This window comes from Mobula hypostoma, chromosome 5, assembly GCF_963921235.1.
Source record: "Mobula hypostoma chromosome 5, sMobHyp1.1, whole genome shotgun sequence".
In the NCBI taxonomy this organism is placed as follows: Eukaryota; Metazoa; Chordata; class Chondrichthyes; order Myliobatiformes; family Myliobatidae; genus Mobula; species Mobula hypostoma.
In genome coordinates this window covers 150,865,695-150,878,926 of record NC_086101.1, presented here as the reverse complement: position 1 = coordinate 150,878,926, position 13,232 = coordinate 150,865,695, and the positions used below count along the sequence as shown (strand labels likewise).

Genomic DNA, 13,232 nt, shown 5'->3' with positions numbered 1-13,232 from the left:
GTGTTTGCTGAATTCTTCCAGCATTTTGTGTCTGTTGCAACTAATTTTCATTGTCGTATTAAACTAATGTGGTATATTCTTGCTGCAGAGGATTTTTTCACTGTGTTATTGTGGTTGACTTGGCAAACAGACTTTTAAACTTAAAATGGAAGTTGGTGTTTTTGTTTTTTTTAATCATAGTGCGTTTTAATTTAATTTAATTCAAGTTCAGTGTCAGTTATATTGAATCAGCAATGTTGAAATATAACTAAATTCTATGGCATGGAATTAATGCTTTGCTAACTGAAAGATATAATAGGTGTAATATAATATTTTTCCTGTGTTGACTTTAGGTGTATCTGAAAAGATAACCTTTTTGTGATGTAATTGGATCCTGAGGTTTCCAGATCAAATCTTTGCCACCTGTTAAAATCTTTCAGTTCTTTTCGAATGTTTGAATGCCTTTCTCTCAGCCAAATAAGGAAGTGGGTTTGTGGCTTCTGTACCAAGTGTAATGTCACAGGATCTGCGAGCTGATGCTTCAGCTTGAAACCTGAAGAAGTTCAACAGGTTTATTCGTCATATATGCCGGAAAAACAGTAGATCCTTCAACAGCTTTTTGTTTCTTTGTTTATTTTTATGTAGAGTCCAACAAATGCTTCCTCTAATTTTTTTTTTACAGTTGTACAGACCAACCATTCCTCTGAGCAAGAAACTTTTACATGGCCTGAAATCTGCGCGGCATTTTAAATGATTCTTTTGTAGTATACATACTATGAATATTTAGAATGAAAATGGAAAAATTACATACTTTTGATTTTATTTATTAATGACTGAGTATAATGAAATACAGCAAATAAAATCTTTCACGTTTTGTAAACTTTTTCTTGTCTGTCTATATTACAAATCCACTGTCTATAAACCCGGTCCAAATTAATTTCACATCCAGATGAAAGATGTATCTTAATCCTCATTAGATCATCCAAATGTTCCTCTTCTAGTCTGGATTTACATTTGATTGAATTCATAAAATTGAATCCATGTTTACAGTCAGCACTAGAAGTTTGAAATATCCTCCCGGGAAGGGGGAGAAGATGGCGCGACGACAGCGCGCGCAACCACTTCGGTGATGAATATCTGTTATTTGTCAAGTAGGGGACCGTGCACAATCCTGATTTGATGGAGACAGATGTGAGAGCACAGCGGAACATCTGGAAAACTTCTGAAATGACTGCTTTGCTACCGCTGCTACTGTGTGGTAACTGGAATCTCCGGAGCAGAAGGCCCTGAAATCCTCGGCTTTGCGTGTTTCAGTGGCCGGGGAGAGGTCGATGGCACTCGGGAGGCTGTATCGGAGAGGCTGCTTGGAAGCTCGGAGTTTTCGGACGGATGGACTCAGGGTTGGCTGGGGTCGGCTGCTTCCAAGGTATTGGCAAGTTGACGGTGCCTGGAGGTTTATGGCAGGGAGTTTCTCCCTTTGCCTCCTGCTATCGGGGACTCGGGAGTCATTCGACTCAGGACTTTGAGAACTTTTTTTTTTACTGTGCCTATGGTCTGTTCTTTATCAAATTATGGTATTGCTTTGCACTGCTGTAACTATATGTTATAATTATGTGGTTTTGTCAGTGTTAGTCTTTGGTCTGCCTTGTTTTCTGTGATATCACTCCGGAGAAACATTGTATCATTTCTTAATGCACGTATGCATTTCTAAATGACAATAAAAGAGGACCGAGTGTTCTCATAATCTAATCTAAATGTTCCAATGATGCAACAGGAATTGACTGTTCTTCAAATTCTCCATTTCTAAGCACGTCGTTCAACATGGCAGTGAATGTCTTGATTGAACCAGCCTGAACTTTCTCAGAAACAACAAACTTCAAATCACAGTATTGCTGTGACATTTTTGAGGCAATACTTTTTTTGTAGTTTTTAATAGTAACTGTTTTGTCAGTGATACAATATTCTCTTTTCCACATTTAAAATTAGTTTCCTTTACAATAGCAACAGGTTCAAAAGCTTGCCATTCTCTTAACTTATCGTCAGAAATCTATTAAACAAGAGATTACACATATGTTAAATGAATTGAGTAACAGGCGCCGAATCGATGTCAGAATTTATAGATGTAAGCAGATCCTTTCACTTTGTCACTCCAATAAACGGTATCACCAAGATACTGTGACCTCAACTTGCTAATGTTTGTTTTTACATACTGCAGTGCTTCAATTGTACTCAAACAGCTTTTCTGAAGTAATTTACTAAGAGATGCCAGATCTTCTAAAACATCATTAAGGATAGTTAATGCTGCTCGATACTGTGGATTGGTTAAGGTCTTAAGGCAGTAGTTTCTGATTGGATCGTTACGTTCATTAACTTCCTCTTAGCAACGTTGGATTAAAACTTCTTACTTCATCATTAATGGTAAAATATCGTGACAGCCGTTTTACGTTGTTTGGTGATCTAAATGACACATCATCACATTCTGTAACATTAGCTAATTCTTCTAGCTTTCTGTTTTTTAACTGGCGACCTGCTGTACATTGTATACACTGTTTGTAGCAATGTTTCTATATCCTGCATAATTGATATGTTTACCCATGCATAGTCTAATCCCAGGGCTTCTCTGTGCAATGATCAGACAGATGCTTTATTTCTCTTTGAAGAATTGCTGCCACACTATTATTCTTTCCAAACATAACATTTGCCCTGTCTGACGTAAACATCACCACCTATTGAATATTAAGATTGGTGTTAATGTAATTTTTTTATTGCGACAACGAATGTGATACCGTCACAAGCAGATAGTTTCAAAATATCCTCAAACATAGTCTTACAGGAAATTTCATTTTACAGATGAAACTTAAAATACAAAATTAACATTTTCAGTACAGAAATGTCTGTGCTTTTGTTAGCAATTAGTGTATGGAAAACAGTTTCCCACAATTCTTCCATTATCTGTTTCTTTTTTTTAATATAATTTTTATTGAGTTTTCAAAAAGAATACATGAAAAGATAAAATCTACTCTCCCCCCTCCCCTTAACCCTCCCCCCCATATATATAGTCCTACCTAAAAAGAAAAAAAGAGAGAAAAAAGAAAAGAACCGCCTGGATGTTGGAAGGTTTCCACATGCTCCATGGGATTCAAAATAAATTTGGTATAATTATTCGTTACTTTCCCCAAGGGACCAAGGTCTTTATCGAGCACTTAAATATGCCATCCTATCTTTTGTAAATAAGGGCGCCAAATATTCAAAAATGTTACATATTTATCTCTTAAATTATAAGTAATTTTTTCGAGTGGAATAGAACTAGCCATTTCATTATTCCAACGATCCATACTTAAATACGAATCAGATTTCCAAGTAACTGCTATAGTCTTCTTAGCTACTGCCAATGCAATTTTTATAAATTCTTTCTGATATTTATTCAATTTAAGTTTTGGTTTTATCCCTTCAATATCACCTAATAGAAATAATACAGGGTTATGTGGAAGTTGAGTTCCAGTAATTTGTTCCAATAAGACTCTTAAATTTATCCAAAAGGGTTGAATTTTAAAACAAGACCAAGTAGAATGTAAAAAAGTACCAATTTCTTGATTACACCGAAAGCATTTATCAGATAGATTTGAATTTAATCTATTTATTTTTTGTGGTGTAATATATAATTGGTGTAAAAAATTATATTGTACTAATCTAAGTCGAACATTTATTGTATTTGTCATACTGTCAAGACAGAGTCTTGACCAATTTGTTTCATCAATATTAATATTCAAATCTGTTTCCCATTTTTGCTTTGACTTATGGGTTCCTTGTTTAATTGTCTGTTCTTGAATCAAATTATACATACAAGAAATAAATTTTTTAATTTTCCCTTTTTGAATTAAAATTTCAATTTCATTAGGTTTTGGCAAAAACATTGTTTGACCCAGCTTACCTTTTAAGTAAGCCCTTAATTGAAAGTAACAAAAGAAAGTATTATTAGATATTTTATATTTATCCTTTAATTGTTCAGATGACATCAATATACCTCGTTCAAAACAATCTCCTATAAATTTAATCCCTTTTTGGTACCAATTATATAAAAGTTGATTGTCCATTGTAAAAGGAATAAGTCTGTTTTGAAACAAAGGTCTCCTTGCTAATAGAGATTTCTGTGTTTCATTATCATCATTTATCTTATTCCATAAATCAATCAAATGTGTTAATATAGGAGATTCTTTCTTTTCCCGTATCCATTTAGATTCCCATTTATATATAAAATCTTCAGGTCTATTTTCTCCTATCTTATCTAGTTCTATTTTAATCCATGCTGGTTTTTGATCATCGAAGAAAGATGCAATAAATCTAAGTTGATTTGCTTTATAATAGTTTTTAAAGTTTGGAAGTTGTAACCCTCCTAACCTAAATTTACATGTCAATTTTTCCAATGATATTCTTGACATTTTACCTTTCCAAAGAAATTTTCTCACACATTTATTTAATTCTTGAAAAAATTTCTGTGGCAATTGTATTGGTAATGTTTGAAACAAATACTGTAATCTAGGAAATATATTCATTTTTACAACATTGACTCTACCTACTAATGTTATTGGTAGTATCATCCATTTGTCAAAATCTTCTTGAATTTTTTTCAACAGTGGTAAATAATTAAATTTATATAAATTCTTTACATCATTATCAAGTCTTATACCTAAATACTTTATACCATTTACCGGCCATCTAAATTGGGTTACTAATCGACATTGACTATAGTCTCCTTTAGTAAGAGGTAAAATTTCACTTTTATCCCAATTTATTTTGTAACCTGATACCTTCCCATATTCATCCAATCTAGAAGATAGTTTATGTAACGAATGTTGTGGGTTTGTTAAATAGATCAAAACATCATCGGCAAAAAGATTAATTTTATATTCCTCCTGATTAACTCTAAAACCCATAATATCTGGATCAATTCTGATTAGTTCTGCTAATGGCTCTATCGCCAGTACAAATAAAGCAGGTGATAATGGACAACCTTGTCTAGTTGACCTTTTTAACTGAAATGGTGTTGAAATTTGAGAATTTGTCACTACTTTAGCTTTAGGGTTAGAATTTAAAGTTTTAATCCAATTTATAAAAGATGTTCCTAACCCATATTTTTCTAATACTTTAAATAAAAAATCCCATTCTAATCTATCAAATGCTTTTTCTGCATCCAAAGCTACTAGTATACTCTTCTCATCCCTTTTTTGTGCCAAATGAGTTATACTGAGTAGCCGGGTTACATTATCTGCCAATTGTCTATTTTTAATAAATCCTGTTTGATCCATATGTATTAATTTTGGTAAATATTTAGATAATCTATTCGATAAAATTTTTGCTATTATTTTATAATCTGTATTCAATAAAGAAATAGACCTGTATGATGTTGGTTTCATAGGGTCTCTGTCTTTTTTTGGCAATACTATTACAATCGCTGTTGAAAAAGATTCTGGAAGTTTATGTATTTTTTCTGCTTGACGTATTAGTTCCATAAAAAGAGGAAATAATAAATCTTTAAATTTTTTATAAAATTCAGGTGGAAAACCATCTTCTCCTGGAGATTTATTACTTTGGAGTGATCCTAAAGCTTCTTCAACTTCTCTTAATGTAAAAGGCATATCTAATCCCTTCTGTTCTTCCAAATTCAATTTTGGAAGAGAAATTTGTGATAAAAACCTTTCTATCTCATTAACATCATTTTGTGATTCTGATTGATATAATTCAGAATAGAAATTTTTAAAAGTTTCATTTATTTCAAGAGGTTTATAAGATATTTTATTTGCCCTTGTTCTAATTGCATTTATTGTTTTGGAAGCTTGTTCTGTTTTCAACTGCCAGGCAAGAATTTTATGTGCTCTCTCACCTAACTCATAATACCTTTGTTTAGTTCTTATAATTGCTTTTTCCGTTCTATATGTCTGAAGCGTATTATATTTTAACTTCTTATTAACAAGTTGTCTTCGTTTTTCTTCTGACATATTTCTTTGAGATTCTTTTTCTATTTTTGTAATCTCTTTTTCCAATTGATCTAGTTCTGCCATATATTCTTTCTTAATTTTAGATGTATAACTTATTATCTGGCCCCTAAGATATGCTTTCATCGCATCCCATAATAAAATTTATCATCCACTGAATGAAAATTTGTATCCAAAAAAAATTGAATCTGCTTTTTCATAAAATCACAGAAATCTTGACGTTTTAATAATGTTGAATTAAATCTCCATCTATAAGCCACTTCTTCCTTATCAGCCATTATTATTGTCATTAATAAAGGGGAATGATCTGATAATATTCTTGCTTTATATTCCATATTTTTCACTCTGTGTTGAATATGCATTGATAATAGAAACAAATCTATCCTTGAGTAAGTTTTATGTCTATGGGAGTAGAACGAATAGTCTCTTTCTTTAGGATTGATTCTTCTCCATATATCAATCAAATTTAAATCCTTCATCAATGATAAAGTTAAATTTACTACCTTCGATTTTATAACAGCCTTGGTTGATCTATCTAAGACTGGGTCTAAGCAAAAATTAAAGTCTCCTCCAATTAATATTTTTTCAGGTGCATCCGCCAAATTCAGAAAAGCTTCTTGTATGAATTTTGCATCATTTTCGTTTGATGCATAAATATTCATAAAAGTCCATAATTCAGAAAAAAGTTGACAATGTATAATCACATATCTCCCCGCAGAATCAGTTATTACATTTTGTATTCTAATTGGTAACGTTTTATTGATCAAAATTGCTACTCCCCTCGCTTTTGAATTAAATGAAGCCGCAACAACACTTCCCACCCAATCTCTCTTTAGTTTCTGATGTTCTGTTTCTGTTAGGTGCGTTTCCTGTAAAAAAGCTAAATCTATCTTCATTTTTTTAATATGTGTTAAGATTCTTTTTCTTTTCACTGGTCCATTAAGCCCATTAACATTAAAACTCAAAAAATTCAATAAATTAGTCATTATTCTTAACAAAGTTACTCCAATCTAAAACATTACTTATCTTCTCAACTCTCATAGTTCCTTGGGGAATCTCTTTAAACTTCACCATGTTGCTATGTGTTTCCCTCCCAACCTTCCAGGCAAAAAGAAAAGAAAAGATAGAAAGAATACAAAAAAAGAAAAAACAAAATACCCCCCCACTAATGTTGTGAATGAACAACACTACCCCCCTCCATTTTACGGGTCATGGCAAAAGCCACGCTTGTACACATGATTAGCGTAGCAATCGATCAGTGCTTCTTCCAGCTCCCCCGCAACAAAAAAAAATTATATATATATAGGCAAAATTAATGTTACTATTCCCAACTAATATTCCTCCAGTTTTAACCTTTCTTACCCCCCTCGTATAATTAATGATATATTTATACATTCATCCAGCTTCAAAAATCTAACAAGTCCATTCTTTAACCCAATCTTCATCTTCAATCTATCTCGCTCCCCTGGATTTGTTCTTGTATCTGGTGAATATTCAGAGAATCTCGCACAAACGCTCTGCTTTCTGGTAGTCATCAAAAAATCATTTTTCTCCACCAGGCAAAAAAATCTTCAAGGTTGCAGGGTAACGCAGTATAAATTGATAACCATGATCCCATAGGGTTTTTTTCACTGGATTAAATTTCTTCCTTCTCTTCAATAGTTCATAACTTATATCAGCGTAGAAAAAAACTTTGATCCCTTTAATTATCAATGGCCCTTTTCTATCCCTGGCAGCTCGAGCAGCTGCCTGTAGAATCCTTTCCTTGTCTTGAAATCTTAAGAATTTTATTAAAATCGATCGTGGATATTGGTCATCTTTTGGTTTTGGCCTTAGAGCTCTATGTGCCAGCTCAATTTCAATTGGTGGAACCTCCTCTTCCATTTGCAAAACATCCGGGATCCATTTTTGAAAAAATTCTATTGGATTTTCTCCCTCCATACCTTTTTTAAGACCAACAATTTTAATATTATTACATCTACTGAAATTTTCCAACATGTCCACTTTCTCCAAGAGTCGATTTCTTTCCGAGTTCCAGACAAGCAAATAATTTTCTGTTTTTTCCACTCTATCATTCATATGCCCCATTGCTCTTTCCATCTTTTGAAGCTTCTTATCCATTTTGTCCTGTCTTTCCATAACTTTATTATAGCACATCTTCGTATCTCTAAGCTCTTCTCTTACTTTTCTTAGTTCAGCCGTTAATTGCAATATAGTCTCTCTTATGTCTGTATCATCTCCTTTACTTCCAATCGCTTCCAATTCTTCCTCCTCTTCTTCATCTGTGTTCTCTGCATCCAATTCTGACTCTGAGTCATTTTCAATTGCAGTGGCTGACGGTTCTTGTAGTTTGCGTTGTGTCGATTTGCGCATGCGCATTTCCGGTGCCTTCTTCGAAGAACCCGTTAACACCGCCATTGCTCCCTGTTCTACCGAAGGAGATCCAACCCGAGTCCGAGGCTCCATGGTTGCAATAGGCCCTTTTTCCTTCCCCTCTCGCGGCTGCTTCGTAACAGCAGACTTCTTTTGTTGCAGTTTAGGAGGCATATCGTAAAGTAGTCTTACAAAGTTTATAAATAGTTTTCAGAAAATATTTATTAACTTTGTTTTGTTTAAACGGTACTTTACTAATTTGTTGCGGGAGAGCTGGATCTACACATCTCAATCCCACGTCATCACGTGACGCCCCCCCCATTATCTGTTTCTGAAGCATAAAGCTGATGTGCTCAACAAATTCAAATGCTTACTATTTACCGCACCAACTCTCTGGTATATTTACAAATTTAGCCACCTGCAGGAATTTCTTGCATGGAGTGCACAGAAACATTAATTTTAATTGCTAAGATAATATAATCAATTACCACTTTGACTGAATCAGAGTTAGTATACTTTTGTGCATCTTGTTTTACTTTTGCTTCTCAATCTTTTGGCGTTTCAGTTAACAAGTGCATAATTCCACATTTCTTCTGGTTGTGTAACTTGGTAACTGCATCTTTATGAATTTTCTGGTTAAGGTCACAAACAAGAGAAGACCTGCAGATGCTGGAAATCTGAGCAAGACACACAAAATGCTGGAGGAACTCAGCAGGCCAGGCAGCATCTATGGAAAAATGTACAGCCGACATTTCAGGCCGAATCCCTTCGGCAGGACTGATGAAAACAGGAATTACAGCGGGAGAGAGTGGGAGAGAGTTTAACTGAAGGGAAGATTTAAACTTTTTTAGGGTAGACATCCCTAGACGAGACTTTGCAGAGTAGTAATCAAATCACAAACAAGAGAAATCGTGCAGATACTGGAAATCCGAGCAACACACACAAAATGCTGGAGGAACTCAGTAGGCCAAGCAGCATCTATGGAAAAAAGTACAGTTGAACCTTCGTTCTTCCCATTTTTTTCCACTACTGAACTCGCCCCCAATTTTAGTTTCCACGCAAGTGGTGTATACAACATCGGCAGATTCTTGATCTGTAAAAATATTGCCAATTTTTAATTTTTGTTTTTTGGTGCAAATTTGAGTTGCAAATGTCATTTTCCTTTAATTTGGTTCAAGCTTTGTTCTTGAAAGCATTTAACTCTTCTGCTTTTCTTTTTGACACGCTTAGGATGCTAAAAATGATAATTATTATTTGAGAACGCGAAAATAATAATTATTATTTGAAAAATTCAGTAAGATGAAAAATGTGTAACTTTAATAAAATAACCACAGTCATGCAAGCAATTTTATAGAAACAGTTTTTAAATTTAAAAAAATCTTTTTAGATTGTGATTTTTCTTTGAAAGGTTACGTGCCAAAAAAGTCAGAATATAGAATACAGCAAGCTAGAACACACACTGCAACACTCAGTACAAGTAAATGATGTCAGGCAGTCAAAATTACTGATACACACAATGGTAAAAGTAAAATGTTTTGACCGGATGGCAGTGGGCTGGCGGTTTATTAACAATGAGGTACCAACTTCCATTCTGTGTTTATTGTTTGTTACAATTTGTAACAGTGTTGTAACTTGAAACACTGACAGTGTAAATATGTTGAAGCTCTAAAATATTTGAAAGTAAAGTAGTACGTTTGTTATTTAGAGCATTAATGAATTATATTTATTAGCACATAATGATAAGGTATTTCACAATTATATTAACATAGATTTCAAAATTATATTAGCGTAATTTCAAAATTATGTTGACATTATATATTAGAAAATTCCAGCTCTGCAGCAACAAAGGCTATGTGCACAGGAACATTTCAGTTACTGTGCTGCCACACACCCGTGAAGCTTAGATGGAACAGTGAGTCCAACAGTAAAGTGAAGTAATGGGTTTGCCAGTAACAACCTGTCATCAAATTGTGCGTTCAGCATGTAAACATAGAACATAGAATAGTACAGCTCAGTACAGGCCCTTAGGCCCACAATGTTGTGCCGACCCTTAAACCCTGCCTCCCATATCTCTGATTGCTGAGGCAAAGTGATGACAATTTGTGTTGTAACAAGTGGCAAAACCCAAGAAAATGCTTGGCTATTTTCTTCCAATAATTTCCTATCTTGTTGAATTTGAGAAGTAACCATGCTAGGCAATCATCATTATGGTTAGGCAATCATCATTATGGATGTTTCTGTACTGCTATGTCATAAGGATAAACAGAGAATACATTGGTATCTTTAATTTGCTCTGCAGAAATATCATGTGTAGAAGCACTGAAAATTTTTTTGACTTATCAGGGGCCATTTGGATGATCGTTGTGTTTCTGCTTGTCAAGAAAGCTATCTATCCCATAAATTGGAATGGTGGGGGAGTATTGTTTTGTTTGGTGGAAATTGTATTTACTTCTGTAAAAGACTCTCAGTAAATGATAAAGCATATGCCTGGAATAATTCGTCATAGTATGAGTATTTAATTGAAGTATCAACTGTGCGTTCCTTTTAAAAATCTATTTACACGTACAGGAGGCGTTTTCACCTTACATTTGTCTAATTTTGTTTGTCAGTTCACAGTTTCGGTCAACTGTCGATCATAACTGAAAATATTACTTTTGAATCGCTATATGTAGTAATCCATTACGATGCCCATTACCTTCCACATCAACTTAGCATGTAGATGAGAAAACAAAGACAACAAAATACTTTTTAAAATAAACCAATTTTGTTCCTCTTTCCATCGTAAAAGAAGTCACCATTTGATCATGTTACCATTGTTCAAGTATACATCATTCATTCTTCTACATTGTTTACTAATTCATGCCCTGTTTAGTGTATTATATAATTCCTTGACTGTTTCAACCCACAATAGCTCAGAAAATGTATTTTTCATCAGTATTCCTCCTTTTGGGGAAAAGGAGAAAAAAAATAACAAAGATTTAATGGAAACAGAGAAAACCTACAGCACAATACAGACCATTTGGCCCACAATGCTGTGCCGAACATGTACTTACTTCAGAAATTACCTTGGGTTACCCAAGCCCTCTATTTTTCTAAGTTTCATGTACCTATCCAAGAGTCTCTTAAAAGACCTTATTATATCCGCTGCCACCACTGTCACCGGCAGCCCATTCCACACATACTTCTCTCTGTGTAAAAAAAACTTAGCCCTGACATCTCCTTTGTACCTACTTCCAAGCACCTTAAAACTGTGCCCTGTCATGTTAGCCACTCCTTCCTTCAGTCATAGAATTATTTTAAATGATCGTAGTAGCAGACATTGACTTCCCAGTAATAGCTAATCATGGGGTACGTAGGCGAGAGGGACTGAAAACAATCACTGTCATAAGAGAAGACAGAACTAGACAAACTTAGTAGGTTAAAGGCCAACAAGATTCCTTTTCCCAGAGGACTGTATCCTTGATTCTTAAAGGAAATCCCACTTTACAAATATTTGGAGATATTGGAGCTATTTTATTTCTGGTCTTTTAAGTCTGATTTTAATTGTTTTCTATTTGGGGGCATTCTCCTGGTTGCCAAGTTTCTCAACTCTGAACTACCATCCCTGGATCTCTCATAAATCCTATTCAAGGCCTGCTATTTAACCAAGGTCTGGTCATTTAGCTAAATATATCTCTCTCTCAACTGGTGTCAAGTCTTGTTTTGTACATTTCCCATAAGTTGAGACATTTTATTAAATAAATGTTTGGTTCGCAAATATAAGTTACTGTTCTAGAGTTTATATTCAGCTGAATTTGTATGCTGTACATGAGTTATATTGAATTAGGATGAATATGAAACAGCTGCAGGTTTTAATTAAAAAGAATGTGTTGTTTTGGGACCAGGCTGTACCTGATTTGCTTCCTTGTGGGGTTTAATTGGAACATCAGGGCTTACCAAGGAAAATTTAATGGAGTCATTATTAGGTAAAGGAAGTCGTAACTACAAAATTATAAGGCTCCTGAGATGCCACTTTTTCATCCATCATTATGTGAGCTATGAACTGTTCAGAAACAGCTGCACTTTTGATGAGGAAGTTGCATCATGCAGAAATTCCTATATCAGTTGTGCATTCAATAAGTGCCCAAGGGACTATAAAATCACTTTGGGTCAAATTCTGGAGCAGTGGTTAATCATGGAGTTGGCAGTAACATTGAATACATGTTACTTGAGCAACAGTGATTGGTGCTAAAGAAATGCATAGAAGATGAAATGTTACTTTTATACAATATATAAGTTATTAATGCCCACAATAAATTCACTTATCTTACTGTTTTCAAAATAAAACTTATGTTATTTTGGTGATACATTCAAAAACAAAAAATATTCTGAAATTGCTGGAAATCCAGAGCAGCGCACACAGCAGGTCAACCATGGGTCCTGATGAAAGGTCTTGGCCCAAAATGTTGACTGTTTATTCACTTCCATAGATGTTGCCTGACCTGCGGAGTTCCTCCAGCATTTTGGGTGTGCCGTGCTGGTGATATATTCGTATGGATTATGGCAGTTTCTATGCTAAGGACAAAAAGGAATTGTATCAAAGAGCATAGGCCTGATACCACTAAAACAGAAGTCTAATTGAAAGTCTGTTGTATTCTTCTGCTTTATTTCCAAACCTGTTTGTAGAAATAGAAATACGTAATGATGATGTGCCAGATGTAAGGAATTCTGAATGGCCTTTTTTGTCACAGGTTTATATTATAGTAGAAAGAAATAAAGATTCAAATACAAAGTGGAAATCTGTTTATTGTTCATCTGTGCACATTGCTATTCAGATTTAATTGTATGAAAATTAAGCAAAAGATCCTGATGCATTGTAATTGCACTTCATAATTGTTTAAAGTTTAA

At 34.2% G+C, this 13,232-nt stretch overlaps 1 protein-coding gene across 3 annotated transcripts in view; it reads left to right on the top strand.

The window, feature by feature from the left end:
- Positions 1-13,232, top strand: part of LOC134347073 (lysine-specific demethylase 4C-like) — a 394,026-nt gene that overhangs the window by 145,064 nt on the left and 235,730 nt on the right. Inside the window, exon 9 of one of the 3 annotated variants that reach the window (XM_063049178.1) lies at positions 8,987-13,181. The exons of 1 other annotated variant lie outside the window; for it this stretch is intronic. In XM_063049178.1, the coding sequence (XP_062905248.1) occupies positions 8,987-9,169 (183 nt within the window). In that variant the 3' untranslated portion in view covers positions 9,170-13,181. Of the gene's footprint in view, positions 1-1,131; positions 1,151-8,986; positions 13,182-13,232 lie in introns of those variants that run through there. One more of the 3 variants, XM_063049180.1, reaches the window with a different exon arrangement.